The sequence below is a fragment of the Neovison vison genome, chromosome 8 (genome assembly GCF_020171115.1).
Source record: "Neovison vison isolate M4711 chromosome 8, ASM_NN_V1, whole genome shotgun sequence".
Taxonomy (NCBI): domain Eukaryota; kingdom Metazoa; phylum Chordata; class Mammalia; order Carnivora; family Mustelidae; genus Neogale; species Neogale vison.
The window spans coordinates 10,044,754-10,071,722 of record NC_058098.1 but is presented as its reverse complement, the minus strand read 5'-3'; the positions used below and the strand labels follow the sequence as shown (position 1 = coordinate 10,071,722).

At 53.5% G+C, this 26,969-nt stretch overlaps 1 protein-coding gene across 1 annotated transcript in view; it reads right to left on the bottom strand.

Moving 5' to 3' along the window:
* Positions 1–341: 341 nt before the first annotated feature.
* Positions 342–26,969, bottom strand: part of NFATC2 (nuclear factor of activated T cells 2) — a 139,895-nt gene continuing 113,267 nt past the window's right edge. Inside the window, exon 10 of the mRNA XM_044262822.1 lies at positions 342–4,221. Coding sequence (XP_044118757.1) covers positions 4,193–4,221 — 29 coding nt within the window. The 3' untranslated portion in view covers positions 342–4,192. The remainder of the gene's footprint in view (positions 4,222–26,969) is intronic.

Below are 26,969 nucleotides of genomic sequence, written 5' to 3'. Positions count from 1 at the left end.
CTGTGAGCTGGCCCAAAGGGGACATTCAATCTTCTTTACGTAGATGCTAGTTCTAAACAGGTGTAGAGACCCATTAGAACAGAGCTGCTATGGTGGGCGCAGGGAGAGAAATGGACGAACCCAGGATGACCTCATGGCTCCGTCACTTGGGGTACGTGGCTCCCCGAGCCCTACCTAGGATTAGATATAAAACGGATCGTGTCTACTGCCTAGAACTGAGACGAGGACCGGACGTAGTCAGGGTATCTGTACACACGGCAAAGTTCTTTACAGGAACTCCAACTGGAAGGGGTAAATTTGAGCAGCCTCTCTAGTGAAGAAAAGATACACCAACGCAGCCATTGCTTTCAACCGTTTTATTGCTAAACTATCATGATACAAGCCGTATAAAAATACTTTACATATAGCAAAAATAAACTACATTAAACTGGAGATTAAAAACGTTTTGCATAGGAATGTGATGTATTCAAACTTCTTTAACAGTCGAGATTTCTAAAAAACCTAAGCCTTCCAGCACCGCCTGTTGCAGAGAATTCGGTTTGTCGGAGAACTAACAGAGCACTGTCAACATTTTCTCCCCTCTGAGGGCTGTAGAGGCAATGGGGGTAAGGAAGTTTCTTCGACAAGATGCTCTGGAGGCTAAGTTTGTCCCAGCCCCAGCCTCTGTCTGCTTACACGGCCGCCATGCTGAAAACACCTCTCTACAGGGAACGGCTTCGTATCCAGTGCACCCAACCCCCTGAGCCAGGAAGCTTGCAGGTGTTTGGTCCGCTAACAGGTGCATCAAGGCGGAATGGTCAGTGTTCCCCGCACCCCATCTCCTTTTCAGGGTGACTTGCTCAGGGACCATCTCCAAGGGAGGTTAGGATGTGCTGGGTACCTGCCAAAAGCTGAGTGCAGGAAGGTTTATCGCAGCTCGTCAAGAATGTCACAACCCCCATGCCTCTTATAAATGTGAACAAAATTGTTCGCGTTTACAAAAAGCGGACCTCTGACAGCCTTTCGATTCTGAATGACAGAAAGCACTTGGAAAGTGTTTGACATGAAAATAAACACATTCAGTGACAACTAGAACACATCAGCTTCCAATCTGTCTACAAGGGACCGCTCCCACACTGGCCAAGGCTGGCTTCCTGAGAACGACGTCTTGGCTACTGGATGTAAACAAGAAAGGCCACATCAGTGCTTCCCAGCTTCTAGAAGAAATCAACCTGATTCATCGAGGGTGTGTCCCTGCTGGAAAACTCTGCAGGTCCTTTGGATAATGCATGGGGGAGGGGGGCTTATCTACCCGGATTTGGTTAGCTCTGTAAACAGGAGCCCGCACTTAGGGTTCTGTGAACGAGAACTCTTCCAGAATCCCATTACAATACAGGCAGTTTTGTTTTTAATTCAGAATCACCTACTAGGCACTGCTGTGGGGGAATCTCAACACTTGACAGTTCTCCTCCATGACCAGATGAAGGCTCAGAGCTGAACTCTACATCCTCCTAAGCGAGCATCAGAGCGTTCCTTCTTCAGCAAAGCCATCCCCCGTCTCCAGGGACGCTTTCTTCTAAGACTCTGGTGACTGACAGGCTTGGAGCTGGGATTTTGGCTTTTGTTTGCTTTGCCAGCATGAATCACACAGTTTCAAGAATACATCATTTCCCTTAGGGGGAAAAAAATCAACATATGCAAAAAGAAACACCTGAAAAAGATTTCAACCATTTATAAATATTTTCTAATTCCAACAGAGGGTGTGTGTGATATTTTCAGGACAGATAAAAAGCATAAACATACAGATAAGAAAATAAAATTTAATAACCTACTAATTTGGATCGCTCTTATATATTATGAAGCAGCAGTATTTTTGTACAATACCAGAAGACTTGCAGACTTTGGAAATCTACTACATTCAGCAACACGGTAGATTTCTGTTGGTGGCGCTACCCATTTACCTTGGATGTAGCAAGTGCAAACCTCAACCTGAGATCCTTTCTATCACGTGCAACACACACATCTTTACCACTTAGACATCCTTGTTTTTCTCCTTCTCTTAGAGGATCATATTGCCTCTTCCCAGACTGAAAATATTTCATGAGTGATTCCTCTTGGCAAAATTTCCTCCTGGCGTTTGTTACCGACCAAACTTTCTTGATCACTGTCAGTTCCTAATACCCATTCTCTCGCCTGTTTAGGTCTCAAAACTAATGCTTTGGTTTCTCTGTCTTTTGTTATTTGGTATAGTTGTTTATGGACATGCTTCCTCTAATATCCAGCTAGGAGGTCTTAGAAAAAGCTTGTGTGTGCATTAGATGCGTGCGCACACACACCCACACACCCACATATGTGTGTTAAAGACTCTCAACTAGCGGGACCCCCTTTTCATGGACAGAGTTGGAAGATCGGTGGAAATACACGTTAGCCCTTGTTCGCCCCATCCAGGCACAACGAAGCAGGGAGACTTTGCTACAATAGCAGGAAGGCACTTGGGTAAAACATTCAGATAACTGAGGAAAGGCCAAATTCCCTCATGTGCAAAAAAAAAAAAAAAAAAAAAAAGAAAAAGAAAAAGGTTAAGGTTCCCAGCCAGGTCAAGGGAGAACAGATCACTCACCAAACACTTTAACTCTTCCCCAGGGAAGTCAGTATTGCTGGAGAGAAACTGCTTTACGTGAAGCTGCTGGTGTAAGGAACCCTTTTATTAATTAGGAAGAATTTCACATCCCAGAAGTTCTGCAACAGCGGTCAAGCTCTTACTGGCATTTTGTATAAAAGAAGGATTTTGCCAAACTTTGGGCTTGAAGAGCAGCCCCTCCATTGTTGGGGAAGATAAATGCTAGGTCTCCACTGAAAGGTGGAGTGTTCTCATCCACTGGGTGTTCTCATCCACTCTCCGCAGCACAAGACCCTCCGGGCTGTAGTCCCCAAGCCTCATGCTCCTGGCCACACCGTGGGGAAGGTTTCATCTCTGCGTCACCTTGACAAGGAAGCCGGGACTCCAAAAACCCACAGCAAGCCGTTAAAGGCTGTGATTCTTCTCCTAGGCTTCTACCTAGCCGAGCTGACCGAGAAATCCCCGAGGAGAGCCTTTGGAAGAGTGGCAGGAATATTTATGTTCTGTGTGGATAAGCGGGGAGCAAGCAGAGTGGCTGAAAACGAAGTCCCGGCTTGCCTCAGGGTGTCCCCAGGAAGGTAAACAGGAACACATCTGTGCGATGAGAAACTCCCCTGCCGAGAACTTTGAGAGTTTCAGGTGTTTGCAAAAACTGCACCAAAGGAGGAAGACTCTAGAGGACTCGGTGTGTGCAGTAGAGACAAGGGGGGAGAAAAATCCCCCCATACACCCCTTTGGGGACGCTCCTTCCATCTGAGGGAGGCACGCAGGTTGATTCTCTTCGGCGCAGATAAAGCGGCTAATGCAGACAGGTGTCTTGGGATGGAGGGGCGCTGGAGATGGGCTTGGGTATAAAAATAAAAATAACCAGTGAACTTGGGGCCAAAGCCCGAGCTTGCTGTCCTACTCAGAGGCTAGGCCAGAGAGGGAGTTCCACCCTGGTCATGGGGGAACCCACTTACAGAAATACTCAGGCCTGCCCGCCGCTTGCTTCGTTTCATACTTCACAAAAATCCCTGCACCGTTTCCGTGTTTTTTTTTGGTTTTGGGTTTTTTTTTTTTCCCCTTTGGTTGCTATAGCTTTTCTAGGATTCTTTCTCACAATTCTCAATGCACACGCTTGAGATCTTCTTCACCAGTTCATGGACAAGCGCTCTGGCCACCAGGGAGAAAGCAAGCGAGGCTAGCAGAAAGCCCTCGGCCTGCAGGCCTGCAGAGGCCGGTGCTCACGCCGCGGGCTGGGCTCCCTGCACCAGGCCTGCCGCTCTCTGCAGGGTTGAGGAGCAGCGGGCCCAGAGAGCTCCCCCAATCCAGCCACCTCCGGCTGGCTCTTGGAAGCGGAGACAAAAGTAACAAACGTGGACACGTCTCATAACTTAAGGCTGAGTTTTAACCGGTCATCTGGTGTGGGCCAGACAGTCTTGCTTCAGAAGGAGGAAACTGACCAATAAGGGTTCAGCCGTGGCCCGACCGTGGCCGGGACCAGGCGGTCCCTAAGGAGGACGGTCCGGCTTCTGGTTTTTTCTTCAGCCCGGAAGCCAGGCCTGCTCGGGTCACGTTCCTTGGGTGTCTCTGTTTGAAAACTCCTTTCCTTCAAAAGGTACAGGAGCTGTATCTGTGACCTGGAAAAATGAACGCAGGGCTGGGGTTTAATCACGGGGGCCCACATCTTCCATCCCCCAGCCCAGCCCACACCCCAGGCTCCGGTCACTCCGTTCTCGGGCCGGTCCGGCGTGCTGTCTTGTGTGTTTGCTCAGCAGGCACTTAAGGTTTTTGGATGGGACACCAGGAAAGTCAACCAAGATGCTCTCTGGGATTTAAACCCCAAATCAAAAGGCAGAGTGTTCTCTCTGGTGTTTTACACAGAGAGGTGGCGAGCTCCTTAATCGAGAGTCAGCTTTCTGCCAGGACCTCGTCCTGCACATGGCCTCCGGGCCAGGAGATGTACAGTAAAGGAAACAGAAGGTGAGGGCAGTGGAAGGCTCCCAGGGGTCAGATACGGAAGGTGTCTTGCTAATGGCATCTTCTACGTCTGATTTCTGGCGGGAGGTCCTGAAAACTCCTTCCTGATAATTTCATTAACTACAAAAGAACAGAGAGAGAGAAAGAGAGAGAGAAGCGGCGAGTGAGCGGGCGCCAACAACACGGATCAGCTTAGCTTTTCTAGAACCGGAACAAGGGGAACGCTTTTTAAAACACACTTTTGTTCTGATAATGCATCTGACGGCTTTTAACCTAAGAAATGCTTTCCTCTGCTCTTTTCTCTGGAGGATGATATTTTGTGCTAGAGGGGTTTGTGAAGGTCACTTTAAACATCCTGGCAGAGATGGTGCTGGGCCGGAGGGCGGGTGCTAAGTGTGTCCCATCTCTCTGTTGACTCCCAAACCCCTTCCGCTATTACAGCATCTAGAAAAGCCCTACTACATGACTCAACTCTAGTTGACCCCCAGAGCGTACGGTTCTCAGAAGAGGGGCCTTTCCACAGACAGCAGATGGGAATACCACAACGACCAGCCATTGTGTGGACAAAAATCTCTCTCCGCACAACCAGGAATTCCTCCCCGCAACACACACACTAGCGAAGGATCACACCATGAGTCTTCCGAAGGGGAAAATGTCCTCTGAGGGGTCTGGAAAATTCGGCTACCCTCTCCCCCTCGCCGGGACCCAGGAATGGGATGCCAGCCCCTGGCATCAAGAAGCTGGCTATCTTCTCCCATCTTGGTACCTTATCCAGGGCTGTGGTCCCTGGAAGAAAGGCAATAAGGTCTTAGAAGGGGGCAGCTGGCAAAAAAGCTTCCTTCGACTTTCTTGGTGAAAGTTGTGGTCAGTGGCAGCCCAGCCCCAAGGCAGAGGTGTGTGTCCACCACGGTTTGTGCAGTGGGATGGGTTGACTGGTCCCAGGGGCAGGACAGGAGGGAGGGAGGGAGACCCCTTTTGGATGCCATGGGAAGTCTCCCAAGTTCTCCCGCGGCCCCTCCCCAACCTCTTCAACCTGCAGGTTTCATCTTTGCTTTTGTCTCTAACCGTTGAGATGTGCTCAAACTCTCCCCATGTTCAAGCTGAGCCCTCCAAGGTCCAGTGTCCTTTCCCAGAAACCCCCACGTGGATGAGCCCACAGGCCCCAAGGAGGAGGCATGTGCAAATGCCAGAGGCAGCGGCGCTGAGGGGCAACAGCACGTCTGAGCCTTGGCTCCTGAGCTCCGAGGATGGCGTGACTTGACCTCTCTGGGCCCGTGCCTTGCACTTCCCTGGGGAGCAAACCCATGCACACCGTTCAGTCCCCGTGAGGCACGGAGGTCCGTGCTAGCTCCTCGCATCCGCCTGGTCAGTGGTGTTCAGCTGCTGCTGCCTACGATCGGGATAGGCCCAGGCTCTGGGTCGGACTCTGAATGAGTACTTTGCCCCGCAGGCCTCAGCTTGTGCTAGAAACTAGTCAAGCACACGCTCTGTTGCTCAGATACAAGGTGGGAGTCTGGGCTCTGGAGCCCGCTAGCCAGGGTTCGCATCTCACCTCTACCACCTCCTCGCTTGCTGAACCTTGCCTCAGTCTCCCCATCTGCAAACTATGTACAAAACCATCCCCCCTTCCTTCCAGGGGTGTGGAGGAGCTCAGATAAGTTAATGCAATTGCGGAAATGATCACCATGCCTAGTACGGCGGGTGTTCATAGTATGGTGTGCATTAGATCTGTGCCTTCGACGTGCTGTTTTGGTGTCTACTAGAACTGCAAACTGTGGAAGTGGATTCATTAGTAGCAACTCCGAGGATGAATTTATAGGCAGCAAACCAACATTCAGTGGGCACTTACTGTATACCAGGCACCAGCCTAGCTGACTCCCAGGGGCCCTCAGGCAGGAACCCCACGAAGGAACCCGCCCTCGTGCGCACCCCACCAGGGCCTGGACTGCCCAGAGGCCTTTGTGCAGTGGGGCAGGGAGGCGGCAGTGAAAGCAGAATGGGAGGGGGGCAGTGTGGCTTCACGCGGAGCTTTTCAAAGCCCGGATTCTGAAGGGCTTCCTGTTTTCTCAATCTAGGAAACCAGAGGAGTCAATCCCTCATGGAAACTTTCCATCGCCCTGGCTTTCTAAAAATAGCTGGGAGGCAGCAGTGTTGGCACCCCGACCCTCGCTAAAGGGTCGTTTCCCTCCTCAGAAGGCAGAGGCCGGGGCTCGAGCCCAGGAGAGGACAGAAGGTAGGAGACGCGGCCAGCAGGCCCACACGGCCTTCGCCTCCTGCCTTCTGAAAGCCACTTCCAGGTAGAAGCTCATAGTGGCACCTGGAAAAGCTATGGACACGGTGTACTCAGACCTTCATGAAGTTGGGGTGGGGGGCGGGGAGGCAGCTGTGCACTCCAGCCCCGAAGGGAGGCCTCGAACCCCACAGAAACCTCTCTGGGTAGAGGAACCTTCACTTGCTGAAACCTCAGAGGGTGCTCCCCTGGCTGTGAACAAGGAGAGAAAGTTCCACGGCAGAAGAACCTGCTGGGCTCATCACCACGGCGGCGGCAGCGCAGCCCCTTGGGTCTGGGAGCCTGGAGGATATCTTTCTACTCCGCCACTTCCTCCAGAGCCTGGCGTCCTGCCTGTAGGAGGTCTCCCCTTCACAGCCAAGGGTAGTGGAAGAGTGAGTGAGGCCACCCTGCCCTTTGAATGGATTCCCCGGTGCCCACCGTGAAACCCCTCCTTGGTCTTTCCCAGCTTCTGTCCTTTAGGGGGAAGAGGGACTCTGCGCTCAGCCCTGTAGCACGTCATGTTCGGGTTTTGATCTCACTCCCTTGCTCTGTCCCCTTAAGGTCTCCCTCATGCAAAAACCCTGCTCTGGGCCCCACCTGCTCTCTTAGGGGCCCTGCAATGCCAGCTCCCTGTGCCCTGGCTGGCCATTGGGTTTTCACCTGCGCCCACTAGGCCTCTGCCCTGGCTGTCTCCCTTGCCACCTCTAATGCCTTTCTCCACACTCTTTCCTTCAAGGCTCTGCTCCCCCTCCTCCAGGAAGGCTGCCTGGGCACTCTGCAGTGTACACCCAGAGTCCCGCCCAGTTTCACTCTCCCTCTATCTTCTGTAGTCATTGGTTCCTACAATTCACCAGCTAGCGCTTTGGCAGTGGTCTTGCACTGAGTCTTCAGCTTTTAAGCAGGACGTCAGGACAGAGGAAGTGCTCACTGACACTTCATGAGAAAGAGGAAGCTCAGGGGCATTAAGTAGCCTCGGGTCCTACTGACAGCTCTGGGTTGGGCCCCAGCTCTGACTGAGGTCTGAGTGCCAGACTGTGGGTCAGCGCTCTGCATGTCTTTCCTCTGGTAAACATCTGGAGCAACTCTTCTAGGCCAGCCTCTGTATCTTTCCTCCCACTTCTTCTCAAACTGGGCCATGTGCATTTCTGCAACTAGCCCCTCTCCTTGTCCCAGCCCTGACTTCCCTCCTGCCCCTGTTCCCACGCCACCTTTTCATGGGAGCCATCTCCTGCTCCCACCCTCGGGCCTTCACTCCCTCCAAAAGCAAATACTGAATTCTCCAAATGCCTTGCTTGCAAACTCCTGGGCCAGGTTATCTGAGTTCCCTGTATCTCCACGGTGCTCTGGATAGTACCATGCACACAGCAGGCGCCTAATGCATGCATCTCATTCCCCACCCCACCCCCCCGCCCTACCCCTAGGGATCCTGCATCATCAGCCTAGGTCACTTGGTTTGGGGAAGCACATTTTCCTCTGTCACCTAATTGACAAATGGGTTGCCTGTCTATTACTTCTCTGGAGCCTTTTCTCTACAAAAGAATATAAGCCATTCATATTTACTGGAAGCTAACCATGTGGCAAGCACTATAATAAATGCCAAGTTTATCTTATACCAAACACCGTAATCCTATCCTTGTTCTACAGATGGAGAGAGGCAGTCACCAGCCATGCTAAGTGACGGCATCAGAATTTGAATTCGGGACCCGCGTATTAACCTCAATGCTGTACAGCTACACAACTGATGAAGATGCTGTGCTATTAAGTTCAGGAGTCATCACCTTCGCCTTTCCTCTGTGGCCCTGGGGTCCTCCGTGTCTGGAAAAGGTAAAGGCAGCCTCTGCTAAGTTAACAGCCACGAAGGCCAAGTGCCGGGTGGTTAAGGTGGTCATGGAGTATCACTTTCTCAGAACACGATTGAGGCCAATGGTGCTGACTCTACCACAAGCTCCCCTGACCTTTTATCACCCTCTGAGTGAGGGCTGTGCTGCAAACACTGATGGCTGTGGGCCCCACCTCAGGATGATTTCTAAGCCTGACACCTGAGGCTAAAACCAGACCGGAAAAGATGGACAGATGTATAATTGTAACAGTACTTATAGCTTTCTCTTTAAAACTCCAAAAAAAAAAAAAAAAACAAAAAACTGGTAGCATAATAAGAAAAATATAACTATTCTAATAACATGGCTGTAGGCAAAAAAAAAAAAAAAAAGTAGATGAGGGACCACCAAGCTTTATCTATCAAGGGCCCGACAAAACCGTTCTCCGAGCCCTGGGCCAGGCGGCCCCTTGCTCAACTGCTCAGCTCTGCCGCTGTGGTGTGAAAGCCACCACAGACAGCATTTGTGAGCAAATGGACGTGGCCATGTGCTGATAAAACTTTATTAAACTGTAATAGGCCGGGGGGCCAGATTTGAACAGACCAATTACCACCTGGCCAGAGACTTCGCGTACCAGCCCTTTGTCCATACCCATGCAGAGAAGAACAGGGAAGTGGTGTTCCCTTCACCTGCTTTTGGGGAGTGGCAACTGCAGAAGTCGATGCCTCCTACTGGTGAGGCTCATCGAAACATGCTAGGTGTTTATTTCTAAAAGCCTGGGTTTCTGTTAGCATCCCACTCTGCCCTAGGAATTTTCTGGTTCACTTGAAGAGGTCACTTGCACACCGACTTCCTTCTCTCAGCTGAGCGCAGAGGTGCTCAAGCATCACCTTCCAGAAGAATGACTGCTCAGACTTGCATACGGAAAACCACGCCGATCTACAGTGGGTCTAATTTAAAAGGCTGTGAGGAGTCCTTTTGACTCTAGGCCTTGCCCCCTTAATTGCTGAGTTTGGAACTTCATCCCCTGAGAAAGCAGCAACAGGAAGGAGTGGACAGACCCCATCCTGCTTCTCTCCCAAACCTCAAGCATGTGTTCTAAAATCTGGTTAGATCACGTGAGTGCCTACGAGATTCTGGGGCCGGCCACAAAGGCCACAGCCAGAAAGACACTCCTGGGGCTTGGATGGGAACGGAGGGGGGAGGCTGCGTCCTCCAAGGCCAAAGAGGCTGAGCGCCCCGACAGGTACAGCCCCGCCCCCCACCCGCATCGCTTCTCAGTCTTCACTCCCCAGACCCAGGCTTGGGGCGAGAAGGCAGGAACAGAAAGCACGGGAGTTGTGCCCTGTCTTGTCCCAGCTGCTGGCGGGAAAGGCGGCTCGGACAGCCGAGCGAGAGCTCCAGGCCTGTTTTCCCCACTAGCGTGCGGAAAGGGGCTCGGAAGGAAAGGCAGCTGGTGGCCTTGCCTGGGACTTCAATATCAAAACGGATGATCAGTCCTCTGAGAACAAAACTCTCCCCAGGCTCTGTGTTTTGCTTGCTAAGCAACTTCCCAGCCACCGAGGCCTGCTCCACGGGCACTTGGGAACAGTGAAGAACTTTCTGCAGGGTCCAGGCGACGTTAGAGGCTCAGTGACAAAGACCAAAAAGAAAAAAAAAAAAAAAACCCTCGACAGGCCTGAAGCCCAAAGCCGTGGGTGGGGTGCACAGTGGTAAAGCCCCCTGGGGCCCTGACCATGCGAGCCAGCCTGCGGCAGTTCCGAGGCCCCTATAAGGTCAGAAGCATCACCAGGTGCTAATACCAGGGAGGGGAGAAGGACTTTGGTTAAGTGGCTTGTGACGGTGTCTAATAGTCCCTGCTGGGGAACGCCCCAGGGCTACACCCCCTTCCCCCTTTCATGCTGCTCCTGGGAAGGGCTAGGATCTCTGCAGAGCCAACCCTCCAGGCAACAGGATTCTGGGGACCACCCCCCCGCCCCGCTCCAAGGCCTCTGTAAACGCGGTAAAATTCACCAGTGTGCTGCTGCTCATCAGGGCCTTGATGGCAGGAGCCCACTTTCTCTGACAAACAGGCCGTTCAATAAGCCACAGCCCAGGGAGCCGGGGAGAGGTCAGGAGGCCTGTAACCCCCGCCTCCCCGGGCCCACGGGCTGACTTCTGGGGAGGGCTCACCACACGCGGGCCGCCGGTTGTGCAGGTTCTACCCAGAATGTCAGAGGCTCCAGTCGTAGCTGTGACCTCCCCACAGCAGAGGGGCAGAAAGTGGAGCATCAGGCCTCACTGACCCGCGGAGGCCTCCTGGGCCCTGGGCCATGGAGTCTGCAGTGGCTCCCAGGCTCTTCTGTGCAGGCCCAGAATCCCGACTCCCTGGAGGGAGGTCGAATGTGGGAGGCTAGCTCAGGGGCACTGCTGGGTTCTGCTGGGGTCGGTGGGAAAACCCCTTCCACCTCGGACCAAGCACAGCAGCCGTGGAGAGCAGCTTGCCGGCTCCTCTGCCCTGCCTGGCTTCCCTCGGTCCCCAGCACAGAACGCCCCTCCTCTGACACACAGTCTGACTTAACTGGATCCACCAGGCAAAGCTGCACAAAACCAAAACCGAGCTGGTCCCCCACAGAGCATGACCAACCGTTCAAATGTAGGAGCAGGACCTGGCTGTGCCCTTCCTAGTAGAGGTGGAGGCAACCCCTGGGAGAACATGCAAATTCCCAGAGCCTCATCCCCACCTCCCCACCCCAACCTGGATACCCCAACCTCCCAGACAGTCTCAGGGAAGTCCCCCAGGGGTGTCCCCTTACGGGGAGGGGGGGGGCCCAGCCCTTAAGAGCAGGAAGTGTGGTGTCTAGGAGGACGGTTGGAAAAGTTTTCTTCTACAAGTATTTCAAGTTAAGGAAACACACAGCTGGAAAACAAAAGGAGAAGCAGAAGATGTCAATTACCTTTAACTTTGATTTCTTGGATCAAAGATCACAGTCATTCTGTTTCATAATATGTTTTGTATCCAGCTAAGGTGTGTGTCTATCAGCTCTGAAAAAGATTTGCAAAACCATTTTTGAGAAGAAAAAAAAAAAAATCACCTTTGACCTCTATCATGCTTCTAACTCATGTTAATATCATCCATGTCATGAGTAGCAACCCTTGGCCGAGGGCCCCGCAGAACCCAGGACAGAACTGAACCCCCTGGCTGTAGTTTAAGCCCACATTCTGCATCATCTTAACAACTGTGCCAGAATTAACCCCAAACCAGTGTTCAGAGGCCCTGAGAGGAGGACTTGGTGCAAGGAAAGGAAGGTCTCTGAGATCAACAGGCATCAGCAAGGGTTTTGCGGGTTTTCTTTTTTCTAAGCTACTTGAAACAGCCTTGGTGCCTCCCTAGCCGAGCATTGCAAATCAGGGTCAACCAAAGAGGTAACGTTTTAAAACTCTAGCTTCTGCGGTCAAAGGAAAATCAGCATTTCATGAAAAATCTACTCAAAAGTAATCCTCCTTCAGGCTTTTCTATATGCTAAACTGGAACCCTGGTTCCTTCCTACAAGTGATCTCACCTCAGTGTGCATGCAAATTCATCAGACTGCACATTCTCTTCCTTTTTTTTGGTTGATGATGAGAAAAAGTTACTATTTTTATTGCTCCTCCCCAGTCCGAGCGCTGAAGGCCCTTACAAAGGGCTCGCGAGCTATCTACATTTCAAGCCATTCTCTTAGATTTTCTCTTCAATTTCAATAAGCCATACACTCCCTTCTATGATCCCCTTTAAATGGACAAAGTCCAAGGCCAGGGTCTGTTTTGAGTGCCTGCAGTTAGAAAACTTTCCTGGGATTAATTTCTTACAGAGAGTGACCCAGCCTTCATAGACAGAGCTTCATTGGCATCAGCAGGTAAACCAGGATGCTCTTTGGATCTCCACGAAATGCCCCCTTCAAGGCCGATCTCATTGAATCAGGAGAGCCTTCCAGTGGTGCTGGGCTCCAGCAGGGTCTGGTGGGGGTTAGGCACAGGACCACCAACCAGCTCCCCTCTCCTCTGTAAGCACGGCTTGCACCCTGCATTTCAGGCCATCTCCTGAAGCCAAAAGGCCCACTCCCCTAATTGCGGATGCTCGAGGTCCTACTGCAGCTTCTTCACTGCACTTCCCTCTCTCTACTCCACAGTGCTTATACCAAACCCAAGAGCTGAAGGCACTGTCAGGGTATTCCCTTGGGGCCTTAAAATACCACCTGTATCCTGACAAATCAATGTTTTCAGCCCCAGACCTCACCCTTGAACTTCAGGCTCAAACTTCTAACTGCCCAGCAGGCAGCTCAAACTGAACATGGCCAAAGCCAATCTCCTGCTCCCCATCCCCCCACCCCCAAGCTCCCGCCCCGTAACCCTATACCAATTGTTCCCACCATAGGAAACCTTCTCCCTTCTTCGGGTTGTTCAGGCCAATCTTGGTCACAACCCACATCCCTCCATATGCAAATGCTTCTGGATTTACCCTTGAAATCTATCCGGAAACCAGCAGCCTCTACCACCTCCTGTCTCGATTGCTCCATCGGCCCCTCCTCTGCCTCCCTGAGCCTGGGCTGGGACTCCTGGTCTCTGCCCACAGTGGGTGGGCCTGTTGGCCGTCAAGGGAGAGCTACGGGCTCTGTTGTTACTCCCGGAAAAACCAGCTCCAGGGCGCTACTGGGGCCAAGATGTGTTCACTCCGTCCGTCTGCACCCACTCAGCATGGAGGAGGCATCAGGGCCATGCACAGGTCCAAAGTCACATGCCTGGAGCCATAAGCCAAATCTGGGGAGAACCCCAGGGAACATGCCCTTAAGACCAGCCAGCTGGTACCCAAGAAGCCAGCCCTGCTCTCTCTCCTCCCCACTCCTCATCAAGAGTGTTCAGAGAATTTGTAAAACATCAAACTAGTTTGCGGCCTTTTGAGGTGCAGCTTCCTGTTTAGTCATGAAGTTTCACTCTTTAATGGTCTGTTTCTTGGTGGAAGACAGAAGCGCCAAGAGGAGAGGAAGGGCCTGTTTCCATTCAACTAAGACCCCCAGACTCCACTCAAGACCCAGATGCCCCCAACCCCTGGCCAGCTGTTCTCTCCTTCAGGCAGCTCTCCAGGTGCTTGCTTTACCTCTCCCGGCCCTCTCTGGGGAGTGCTGGTGGGATGCCCATTGCTCGGGTCAGGTTACTGAGGCACAGAAAGATGGAATAACTTGGCCAGGACCAGTGCCCTGCACTGGGCAGAGCTCGATAAGGCCTCTGCTTCAGGGACTAAAGTCCCAGGCTCCCTGCATTTGGAAGACCGTCTGGCTGCCCTGGGAGCTGGGCAAAAATGCAGACTGGCGTCGGTAGCCCTCAGAACCAAAGCGCTCTTCTGGCAGGGACATCCATGTCAGTCTCGTGGCCTCTCGCTGAACCACATGCAGGCATAAGCATGCCTCCCTGGCAAGGTTGCTGTGTGGATTAAGGGATACATTCTGTCTGACTTATGCACAGGTATTTATAAACTCCACAATAGGGTCTCCCAAAGAAGAAAGATGGGAGAGGGAGAGGAGAGTATATGGAAGGAGATGGAGACCTGGCCTAGCCATTCTCGCAGATAACCAAGAATGTGACTCTTATTTCCCTACGTGGTTCAAGAGGAAGTAGGTTCTTTTGATCAGCATGACTGCTCTGGCCAGTTGTTAGTAAAATGGAGGAGGACCGCAAGAGAGAAGGCCATGTTTAGAATTACCTGGCAAACATCAACAAACCCTCCCAAAGCCAAGGAGACGGCCCTCTGGTCCTTGAATCATTACTCCATTTTGTGGTCTTTCGTGAGGCTACAGATAAAGACCGATGCAGTGATGTTGCATTTTTACAACACTAGGCACAAATCGGTAAATCACTCCGCTAGTGCTGTGGGTTAGACGATCACTGAGGCTAGGGATTGGAAGTGCTTCACTGATTAATCAACGCTGATAATTAACATGCAAGCCCATGGTATCAACAGATAAATTGCAAAATCAGGCCCAAGAATCTGTCACCCTGATGAATCCTACAACTAGCATCTAGTCTCCTAAAAACACAGGCGTGCTTCTGTAAGTGCAGTGGAATCAGATGGGGAAAACCTGTGTGCATCTGTGTCAGGGTGCTGACAAGAATTAGAGACTGGTCTGAGGTGCATTCAGTTTGACCGTTCCACAATGAAAACACCAATGTCTCTCCCAACTGCAGTAGAAATGACTACTGTCCTACCCATTTTCTACTTTTTCCAGGGTTCCACATGAGCTTACAATCTAGAGAAAAACAACTTGGACTTTCTCTCGGCTAAGCTGCCCTACAAGGAAGGACTCACTTTCTGTAGAAACTCAGACCTGAGCTGGGTTTGCCCCTTCTGCCCAGTCCATTTCTCCAATTCAGCAAAACTGCTTCTGAGTTCAGGCTGCTACATTGCACCTCTACTGGCAAGCAACCACACAGCTTCTAAGGTAGCAACCACAGGCAGGAAAGCATTCTAAACAAACCCCCACTTGCTTCCTTGTCCTTCTGCCATTTCATCATGGCCTTGACCCCAAACCTCTGCTGCGAGGCATCAGCCACAAAGCAAGCATTGCAAAATAAGTTGTTGGCCAAACAGAAGCAAAAGAAAAGCACTTATTACTACATCCAGTTGAGATTTGGGAAAGGAACAGCCGTCCAAACCCACAAATCAGCCTGGGACCGCAAATGAGATGATAAAAAATACCTAATTGTTTGGGAAGCCATTTTTCTCTTTGGGGGTGGAAGGAATGAACCAAACACTTCCACGAAGACACTGGAGTGTATTTTCTCCTTGTCCTGTGAGACACGGGACAGAGGCTGGGGAGGGGAGTTAACAGGTGGAAGCCTGGTGTACTAAGAAGCACCTCTCTCCCAGGCCACTTTCCTCGTGTCACAGAATGGCCCCAGACTTCCTCACGGCCTCTCCAGAGCTGGCCAGAAATCCGGTCCTGGCTCATGAGACCCTGCCTTCAAAGACCAGCATGGTCCTGGATGCTTGGAAAGGACTCACTGGCTTTTTAGTTGACTCCTGCAACTCTGTCTCCATCTCACCTTTCCAGATCCTTCTGTATCCTCCCATATCTACCCTGATCAGCTCAGAGCACAATCCACCCCCAGAAGGACACCCCCACACACACATCCACAGCCCAACACAAGCCCATGTCCTGTAAGGAGGCCTCCTACCACTTTGCACTCCCTTCCACTATACCTTCCTCGTCTTGAGCATCTTGTCTTGAAATCCCCCCCGAAAGAGTTCAGCCACGTCTGCCTCCCTGTAGCTTGGGTTGGCGTAAGACTTGCCTCCTGAGGGTGTAGGCCTGACCCCTGGTTCTCTTGGCAAGCCCTCCCTCTGCGGTGCAGCCCTGGGCAAGCCCACCTGCCTCAAGGAGGGAGAGGTCAAGAGCAGGGCCAAGAACTTTCCACCTTCCTGGTTCAGCCAAGGGCCTGTGGGTGGGTGAGAGCAAGATAAATCAGGGACCGCCTGGGCCACCCAGCCCACTCCTTCTAGGCTCAATAAAGCTACTAGCTTCTTGCAAAGAAATTTTACCAGGCCTGAGCAGGGACCAAACCCAGTCCTAAAGGTCTCCAGTGAGATTCATGGTCCTGGACCAGCCACTTGTTGCTCTCAACTCAAAGGCTGGCCAAGGTACCGGCAAGGACTGTCTGTGTGACTTTACACCAGGTGTCCCTACGACACATGCAAACAGAGCCCCAACTCCTGACTCACCCCTCCAACTCCTGACTCACCTCCAGGCCCCGCCATGAGCTAAACTGTGCCCCTGCAGTGGCTATGTTGGAGCTCTATGCCCTGATGTGATGATATCGGGAGATGGGGCCTTCAGGGGGCTGGTCAGAGTTGATGAGGTCGTCAGAGTGGAACCCCATGATGGGATCAGTGCCCTCATCCAAAGCTCATACACTCTCTCTCCCTACCATGTGCCAACACAGCAAGGAGGTGCCCATCATGAGAGGGCTCTCACCAGAACCCAAGGGCGCAGGCACCCTGATCTCAGACCTCCAGGCTCCAACAGTGGGAGAAAAGGTAGCCTGAGCTAAGATGTCTCCAGCCAAAGCACCTTCCTCTCTCTATATCCATTTACACTCACATGGCAGGCATGTGCAGCAAAGCAGCCCCGGTTAAAGGACTGTCCGAGGTCACAGAGCTGGTGTGGCAGGATCTGAACAAGGAGCAGAGCTTCTGCAATGCCCGCAGTGCTCCCACTGCTCCCACCGCATGCGGTCTGGCTCCAGGCCCGGAAGGCCCCCTCTCCTGGCTCGATGTCACAGCGTGCCACTCTGTCCACACCCGGCCTCAAAGGCTGCCTGGCTCCTCCAGCCCAGAGCTGCTTCTCCCCACTCTGCCCTCCACCGATGGCGCGTGCAGCCTTGCTGGGTCCGATAAGGCTGGACAAGCCTCGGAGGGTGAGGTGGGTGGGGAGTGTACAGACCGCTCAGGGCCGGGGCTGAGCGCACGGAGAGGGGCTCGCACCCCACGGCAGACTCACAGGGAGACATGCTGCTGGGGGCCAGAATCGTGGCTCCAGGTCCCATCCCGCCACGTCCTGCCCCGAACTGGCAACAGGCCCCGGCACTTCCCGCACCTGCCCTGGGGAAGGTGGGTGGGGACTGGTCCCGGCCACGGCGGAGGGAATCAAGGAGCTGGCACAGGACACAGGCTTCTGATGGCATGTGTGACCCATGACGAGCGCTCTGCAGACACTGAGGGCACGGGACCAAGCAGGTCCCTCCCCAGGGCTCCGCTGCCTAACCCACAGAATGGGCAGCAGCAGTTACCCAGCAGGGCCCCGCGCTCAGCCTCCAGGGGACTCGATGCTGCGCTCGCGGAAAGCGTGTTAACTCCGGCTACTGGTATGGACTCGCCCACTGCGCGGACAGCGTTTGGTTAAAGACCAAGCGGATGGGACAGCCGCCGTCTGTCTCCAAAGCACTTTCACCCCAGCAGCTATTTCTGCATTTTCAGAGTGGGTGGGTCTGAGGTCGGCCGTGCTCTCAGAAATGCGTTTTCACATCCTGCCGAGAGGGGCCCCTCCAGGGCCACCCTGCACCGTGTGGGCCAGCGACATGCAGAACAGCCCTCTGAGTCACCCACGCTCTGCAAACCGGAGGCCTCCGGAAGCCAGCCCCGGCATCGGGCCCGCACAGCACCCAGCCGCCCAGACATCTTACCGGCAAGATCTCGGAGCTTACGAGAAAAACGCCACACGGCACCAAGCTGTCCCGAGCTTTCGGGATGAGTCAACATGGCAGTTGTGAGGCTCGGGTTCTGGGTGGGAGGCCAAGGTGCTAACAGGGAGGAGGCCCTGTCACCAGCAAATGGGGAAGACGGCTCAGCTCGCGGCCACCATGGGAATTCTCCTGCAGTTACCATCCGGCCCCTGGGACCTGCTTCTCTGAAGGCAATGCTGAGCAAAGGCGGGTCCCTGGAATCCCCTAATTTTTAACAGGCTTACCCAGTAAAAATCAGTCAAGTAGTTTTGAGGGAAAATGGCGTGAGCTAATCATGTTCACTCTAGCTAAGCTGAAGGGGATGAGATTTAAGAAGCAAAGAGGGGCCTGGCAATGTCGAGTGTCGGGTGCGTGTCTTAAAAGGGACAGGGTACAAGGACATCACAAGACTGAAAACAGAGCTGAGACCCAGGGCTCAGAGGAAGGCGGGGGCTTCCCCAGGAAGGACAGGAGGCATCCCAGCCAGCCCTTGCTGATAACAATCTCCAGCATCCTGCAAAACCACCAGCAACCTGTGTTTCTAGACTCATGGAACCCGCTCCTTCCCATGCTTTCGATGTTATTCTAGCTTTGGATTCTAGTGACCATCTGCAGACCATACAAGGTACTCCTTCTCCAGAGAAAGTATAACCATCTTAATCTCCATGGTCAGGGGCCTGATGGGGAAATCCAGGTGACCCTAGAAGATGATGGGTGAGCGGCTGCCAGATAGCAACCATCTACAGCTGGAGCCTGGGTCCTGTGGATAGCCACTGGATTCCACTTTGATGGACTTTCTCCAGCTACCACTAACCCATTCCTCGCACACAGGGAGCCCCTTGGCCCTGGGAAAGTCCACACCTTTAAGATCCAAGAGAGTACACTTATCTTTCTCACATTCCTCTGACCCCCATCCCCACCCCACCTTCCCACACTCTAAGCACAGCAAGCATACTTACACCCCAGGGCCTTTGCACTTGCTGTTCTCTTCTTCCTTCAGTACTTATAAGGCTCTCTCATTGGGCTCTCTGCCAAATGTCTCCTCCTCTGGGATACTTCCCCTTACTAGAACAGCAGGCCTCTGTGCTGCCCACAACTCTCTGTTCCTGCTTCCCTTCTTTTGCCTTTTTCCCCAGCACTTAGCTCTACTTGGTTCTGTCATTTAGACTGGGCTCAGTGAGGGCAGGGCCTTTGAACTTTTCATTCATGCAGCATCCCCAGTAGTGACAATAAACCTCTGTTGGGGAACTGAGTGATTAAAGAAACAAGGAAACAAACGGGTGGATAAACTCTGGCTCTGGGTATCAGCAAGTCCAGTGCCAATGTCATCATGGCAAAACAGAGGAATCTAATACTTGTCCCTTAGAGCAGATCCCAGGAGAAGCAGTGACATATCATGCGTTGCTATCATAAGGGAGAAGCCAAGGCCTCTGAGCTTGGGTCGTGATGTCACCCACCTGGCTCCTGTAACTAGTGACATCCTGGCTCAGAAGCTTCATGGGGCCCCCTTCCCCTTCTGAGGACCGAGTATGGACACAGCGAGCCTCCTACAGCCCGTGAAGATAAGGACTGTGGGACCTGGAACCCCAAACCTTGGTTTTCCACTAAGTCTGACTCAAAGACCTCTCTATCCTGTGCCCGTTTCCTGGGGTGGCCGGGATGGGGCTAGAAACGGCCCATGAAGAGACCTTCGCAGGAGGAAGGTTTTAAGAGTCGCGCATCTGCCGGCAACCAGAGACTCTTAGGCATGAGACAGTCGGCCTTCCCAACCGAAGCCCCCCGTGTTCCTGACCCTGAGCGCGCGTCCACGGAGGCCGCCACGCTCCGAGGGGGGATGCAGGGGCAGGGCCATTGAGAGCTCAGGAGGCGCATCCCAGCCCACGTGGCAGGCTCAGAGGCCCAGGATGACTGTGAACCATCATGGGAGGTGGCTCTAACTTTCCTCCTGTTCTGAAGGATGACCTTGAACAGGTTCTAGAAAAACTCCACAAAAATGCAGTACTGTACAAGGTTTTGTTTTGTTTTGTTTTTGTTTTGTTTTGTTTTCCTGCCTGAGCTAGAGATTCAGCGATCTGAAGTCAACGGAAAGACTCCGCGTCAGTCTGCGCAGCCCCACAAGCCGGTTCCACCATGTCCAAGGACAGGCACACGTCCCCAGACGACCGAGACATTTCTGGAGAACAACGAGCAGGGACGGACCCTCCCAGGAACCAAGACCACCTCCAAAGCGGCCATAATGAAGAACCATCGCCAGGGACAGAAAGCCTCATGTATGGAAGGAAACCGAGAGGCCAGGAACGAGATTTACACACCGCGGGATTACAGGCCCGTGGGGAGAGCACGGACTTCTCAACAGTCGGTCTAGGCCCAAGACTTATCCGTATGGAAAACAATAAAATGCAAACCTTACCTTGCACTGGATGCAAAATCAGTTCCAGCTGGATTACGATCTCCAGGGTGAAAAGTCAGACTACTACTTATCGGAACGAGATACGTAGAGGCTCTTTAAGGCAGCAGGGTGGAAAAGCGTTTCCTGCACCTGTCCTCCAGGCTTGGGGAGCATCGGACTCACCTGGAGGGCCTGTAAGAAGCCGAATGCTGGGCCCCACCCTGGGGTTTCTGATTTACCAGGTCTGGAATTTGCATTTCTAATAAGCCCCCAGTCCAATGACACATTTTGGGTAGCACCACCCAAACTACACGCAAAAAAAGTTCAAACCTTGCGGAAAATAAATTTACCTTAAAAGTTTCTGTTTGTCAGAAGTACCCTTTCACACATACCAGCTATGCAAAACCACTTACAGATCGTCCCCGTACCCAGTGCTGGGAGGCTGTGGCGCTGGGCCATCACTTCGGTGCTGCTGGTGGGAGGGCAAACTGGTACAACCGCTTGGAAAGACAATTTGGTATTGTCTACTAACAGCCGTGTACGCCCAGTGCCCAGGCAATTCCAGCTGGCGGCATAACGCTACAGAAACTCCCACGCGTGCGCGCGCGCGTGTGTTTGTGTGTGTGTATGCCAGGAGACAGAGAAAGAATATTCCAGAAGGAACTGTCTGTCACAAGCAAAGGGGAGAAATCTGGAAATGGCCAGAGGTCTCCCAGTAGGATGGATCCAAGAGTTCTAATAATGGAATACTACACAGCAGAGAAAAGGAAAGCGCAACAGCTACCAAAACGACAACACCCGAATCTTCTTAGAGAACGATCCCGTTTATGTACCCTCCACAAGCACACAAAACTAAACATACTACTGTGTGGAGAATCAAGCAGGTGGAAATGTTAGAAAGAAAAGGAAGTGCCAGACACAGAACTGAGGACAGCATGACTCGAAGGCAGGGGGTGAAGAGGACACATCCCTGACCGTGAGCCCTGGGGGAAAGACACAGCTGCACCCCAGGTCCCTCCTGACGTGGGAGCACACCGCCTCTTCTGAGGTGGTCGCCCCCGAAACATGAAGCAGAATTGATCCAGCCCCTTGGCTCACTACTAATTTGCAGGAAATACTGGGCACGGAGCAACCCGTCAGAGGCCAGTGGGGCTTCAATCTGCTGAACCAGCCATGGTGTGAACCATGTGGCTTCTTGAAGACAGCAAAGGGGAGAAAGATGACAGGGACAGGAGCAGAGGAAAGAGACAAAAACACGCCAAACAACCACAACGTGTGGGCCCTGCCTTGGATCCAGAGTCAAACAAGCTGTAGAAAAACAGAGAGAGAGAGAGAAAATGAATAGGGCACTCAGGAGACAAGTGAAAATTTGAGAATTACATTTTTAGCTCTGACAGTGAAAATCAGAGAAAAGTTTTTTAAAGAGCCATCTTGTAGAGAAACCTAACTGAAAGGTTTGCAAATTACAAAATTTTCAAAGACAGAAGAGCTACAAGGCACTGATTATGTTCTTTTTCTTTACACTCAGGGGAGGGACACAATATTGGTATTGTTATGTTTGTATCTTATGTATATATGTAATAAAAGCAATTTGGTACTGGTAAGAAGGGAGGGAGGGAAGGAGGCAGGGAGGAAGGACAGAAGAGAAAGAAGGGAAGGAGGGAGGGAAAGGGGGTGGGGCAGAGAAGGAAGAAGGTGGGGAAGGGGTAAGGGAGGAAGGGGGCGCAGGTAGGGAATAGAGCCAGGGAACAAGGAAGACAGATGAGCCCCATCCCCTGCTGCCTCCCACAGGATCTAGTGCTTGGAGAGCAGCAGGAAGCAGCGCCCCTTCAGGGGATGGGGAAGGGCCTGGAGCACATCTGGGGCAGGAGAATGCCTCCTCCTCCAAGAGGCCTTCCCTAACTGACTCTGTCCCACAGCACCTGTTCCTTCGTGGCCTGCCTCCCCATCTGAAACGCATTTCTGTCGTACACACTATCCCCACTCTCCCTTAGGCTGCAAGATCCACGGCCCAGGGACCTGCCCTCACTCGCCCGGCACCTGTCCGTGTACCTGGCTGGCCACAGGCGTCAACGCACAGTGTAGGGGGCTGCCACCTACACGCGCTGACCAGGCAGGGTTCACGAGGCCCCACCAGGAGATGTTGCTCTGTTCCCGTTCTGTAGGTCCGTAAACCCAGGCTCTTGCTCAGAGTGACAGAGCCTGAGCAGGTAGCCGCGCCAAGATCTGAATGTAGGCGGTGACGCCCCGGGCGCAAACTCAAAACCCCCCTACCCTGCGCTCCTGCCCCGCCCGTAAACCTGGGTTTAATGGTAAAGACAGAGCTTTCTGTTTGGGCCTAAAATGATTGGAGTTAACCCCGATCGTCCAAGGAGAACCTGACTGGGCCAAGTGCTTTCTCGTGCCCAGACTAGCTCCGGGGCTGTTCCTTGGCAGGCGTCATGGTGGGTCCACGCACACCCATGTGCACACTTGCCTTACTACACACCACAGGGCAAGGTATGAAGGCGACCCCCTCTGACTTGTTTTCTGCTTGGTACACAGTAGGCACTCAGCAGATGTGTTGAGTGGAACAGACTCAAGGGCAAACAGTTTGGGCCAGGACGTCCAGCTTTCCAAAATAGAAACTTTCATGCCAACCTCCACAGGAAAACACGCCGTCCCGTTTCTCCTTAAGAGACCCGCTGGCGTGAACGAGCCCCTCCTGGAAATGCGAGGCCCCCACAGGAGGGGGCCTGGATCTTCTCAGGATTCCCGCCTCCGCAAGAGTGACTTGAGACAGAGGGCTCTACTTCTGTCCCTCTGCCAGCACCAGCCACACAGAGGGGCCCCCGCAAGGCTAAGAGCAAGAGCTCAGAGCACCAGCGCCCCAGGGCTGTGATCTGGAGTGGGAACTTAGAAAGCTCTTTCCAGGGCAGTCCTGGGCACAGTCAAGTGCCAAGAGGCCATCTTGGGGTGAGCACCCAAAAGAGGACGAGTCAAGCGACAGCGACTACACAGAAGACAGGAGACCATCGTAGGACCGTCGCTCTGATCAGAGCAAAACGGGGCGCCAGCCAGAGTGGAGGAGCTTGGACCAGTCTGTGCAAGGGGCCAGGGGTCGGCAGGAGAAGGGAGTTCCAGTTCCTGGGCCGAGGCAGGAATTTCTCAGAAGCTTGGCAGCTTGGAGAACACAGGGCTGGTTTCTGTTTTCCACCCCCAGAAACGCCTGGAACCGCAGCGGGAGGGAGGCCCCGCGGGCTGCGCCAGGCCCGGCCAGGAGAGCCCTGGCCAGCCCCGGGATGCAAACACCGTGCTGTTTACAGAGGGAAGCCCCGGCCAGCTCGGATGCCCATTCCGGGCGTCCCCGGCCACCTCGCTCTCGGCCAGCTGGGCCCGGGGACACTATCTGCGGGAGGAGCCGGGGGCGTAGGCAGCCCCGGCAGAGAGAGGAGGGGCGCACGTGCCAGCCAGGCCCGCCTCCTGGCGCAGGCAGGAAAGGGGCTCGCGGGTCTCCCTGCAGAAAAGTTGCCGCGGAGCCTAGCGCCAGCCCCCGGCCAAGCCCAGCAGAGGACTGAGGCTACCGCGCACACGCTCTCCCGGGCAGCCTGTTCAGGGCTTGCACAACCGTTTCCATGGCACCGGGTTTTGCTGTCACAACAACCACAGGATGGCCGGGCGCTGGGCAGTGCGGCCGGCTGCAGGCGAGAAATCGATTTTCTCGTGGGCCCCGGGGCCAGCACATTTTTGAAGGCCTGCCCCCAGCTGGGCCAACTGGACCGTGGGGGGCCCACGGAGCAGGGGGCTGGGAGGGAACCCAGGGCCTGGCCGCTGCCTCTCCGTGCCGTGCACCGGCCCGGCAGGACCGTCAAGGCCAAGGCACGGCTACTTTCGGAAATGCTAGGCCCTGGCATGCCAGACCACTGAGACACCCCCATCATTTGCACTGGATGTCGTGAAACTATTGCTACGAAGGCTAAAGGTGGCCGCGGACATCTCTTGTTTATGGGCATTCTCTGTGACAACCGTCACCTCCGTTTTGCAGCTGTCATGGGATTTAGAGGGTTAGTCCTCTACTTCCACTACCACCCCCAACCCTGCGTCTCTCTCAGGCCTTTTGAAAAGCTCACAGCTCTAGGTTCCAAAGCTGTCCTGATGAGACCTGCTTCTGGGACCGGGACACAGGCTGTTGCCCACTTTCATGCACTCTCAAACCCTGCTAGCGGGTGTCACAAGGCTGTGCATTTCCACTCCTGAACTTCCACGGGAGGAGGTAGCATCTTGCCTCAAGAACACATAGAGAAAGGACGACTACATGTTTACTCGCAGGCTGTGTGACCTTAGTCAGTCGCCTAATCTCTCTGGGCTAGAGTTTCCTCGCCTCTAAAATGGGAGTAATAGCAGTACTTGCCTCAGGGGCTGTTGTGAGGGTTAACCTGTGAAGGTTAAATGAGTTAGCATGGGTAAAGTCTTAGCAGAGTGCCTGGCACACAGTGAGTACCATCAAAGTATCCGCTACTATCATTATTATTAAAAATAAGTATTACTGTTGTTTCAGGATGAACAGTCTCGCATCATTTAAGAGCCAGACGGCATACGGTGGGTGTCCGTTCTGTTCTCAGACATTCACTCAGGGCCCTACGTCTCACCTGTGGGGAGTGGGCGAGGCTTGGAGCAAACGGGCAAGAGCGGATGCTGCCAACGACCTACTGTGTGCAAAGCCATCGCAGGGGCAGTTGTGGGTACCAAGTCAGAGATGGTAGCCCTTCCTACCCAGAGACTTGGACTTGAGCCAGGAGGAAAAAAAAACCAGAAACACCTGAGAGGTATAGGGATGGACAGCACCTGCCAGGGGCCGTGTGTGTCTCCAGGACTCGGAGGAGGAGAGCCCCGCCCCGCCCCGCTACAGGGAGCTGGGCAGAGCCTCCAAACGCTGGCTGGACTCCAGAAGGCACAAGAGGGAGGGGATGGCATTCCAGGCAGAGGTTATGGTATGGGCACAAGTTCAGAGGCAAGAAAGTCTCAGCACAGCCACATGGCATCCTCCACTCAAAGCCGAGAGGGGCGGACGAGAGGCCCAACGTTGCGTCCAAACAGTGAGAGGAATCCGAGAGCAAAACTAACAGCTTTCCATTTCGAAAACCCCATTTTTCATGCAAGCCTGTAGGATCATTTCTCTGACCTGAAGTGTGTTCCTTTTATTTTTTTCTTCGCAAATTTTCTTAAGGAATACGTGCATATAGCCAAGAAGAAAAAGAAATCAGTAAATTTAAAAACACCAACAGCAAGAGGTCTCCCCTAGGCTCCTGTCTCAACTGCTCGACACCCTCTTTGGGGACTGTATCTTATTAATAGGCAGGTAGGTTGCTTCGGGTCATCTGCTCGCGAGGACAAGAGGGCAGTCCACACCCGCGCCCCTCACTCGGGGAAAGGGGGGCTCTGGCGGACGGGCCAGGGGCCCTGATATGAGGCTCACTGCAATGTCTGAGCAGATGGCTTCAACCCGGAACAGACAAGAGGACATTAACGAAGGGCTGGCACATCCCAGATGTATGGATAGGACATTCCTTGGCTCTGGACAGAGAGGACGGTGACAGGGGACACGATGAGCTGCCAGTTACTCCCTGCCAAGTGCCTCCCGTGGCTGCTGTTACAGGCATCAGCCACGTGTCAGTCATTTCAACCCAGAGCACCGTTATGATCCCCCTTTTACAAACAGGGAAGTTGGGGTCACAGGTATTTAGTAACTTGCCTAAGGCCACACACCCCCATTCCCTAGGCAGCCAGCCAGACAGGGGAGCCAGGGACAGAGTGGGGGGGGGCACTGGATTCCCAGGGCGGCATCCACAGTGGGGTGTGCAGGCGGCAGACAGACTGGCGGGTCTGCCGTGAAAGCCCACGTTCTCGAGGCCCGTCGGACGGAGGGAGTGCAAAGGCCCAAGATGAATGTCCCGTTCCGCTCGTGAATTGTATCTAGATGACTCTCAGGCCACCGATACACACGCGCCTCTGACGGCTTCTCCTCTGGGCTCCAGCTCTGGGACCTGAGACAAATCCTTCCCTTGTCCCTCGGCCTGAACTCACAGCTGCGACGGGAGATGGTAATTAGTCTCTGCCTTCCAAAGGTGCTCATTAAGTGCGAGAGACTGTTGTTATAATTATTTCCTGTACTTGCCAGCCTGGCAAACACACACTCCCCCAGCCATCTGCCAGCAGCTTCCCCTCCCTCCCGGGATCAAAACCAGGCCTCTCGCTGTGGCCTCTGAGGCCCTCTGTGGTCGGGTCTACCCCCAAACCTCCCTCTCACTCACCTCCTGGCTACGGCTGTCAACGACATGAGACCCCTCTCTGCCCTCCACACCAATCGGGCTTCCTCCCAGCTCTGGGCCTTTGCACGTGCTGTTCCACCTGCCTGGAATTCCCGTCCCCCACCTCCTCCTCCGGGTCTCAGGTCCAGGCCACCCCCTCAAGCAAGCTGTCCCTGGCTGTCCCCATGTGAAGTCCCTCCCTCCTCGACCATCCCCTTGTTTGTTTTATTCCGAGCCCTGAGCTCCAGCTGAAAGCCTCCTTATTTATTGGTGGATTTTTGACCAACATTTTCCCCCTAGAGACTGTCAGAAGAGGGGCCTCATGCACTGGGTTCGCTGGTGTGTTCCAGCCCCCAGCACAAAGTCCAGCATGCAGTCGGTGCCCATTGGTTATCTTTTCAAAGTAGGAATG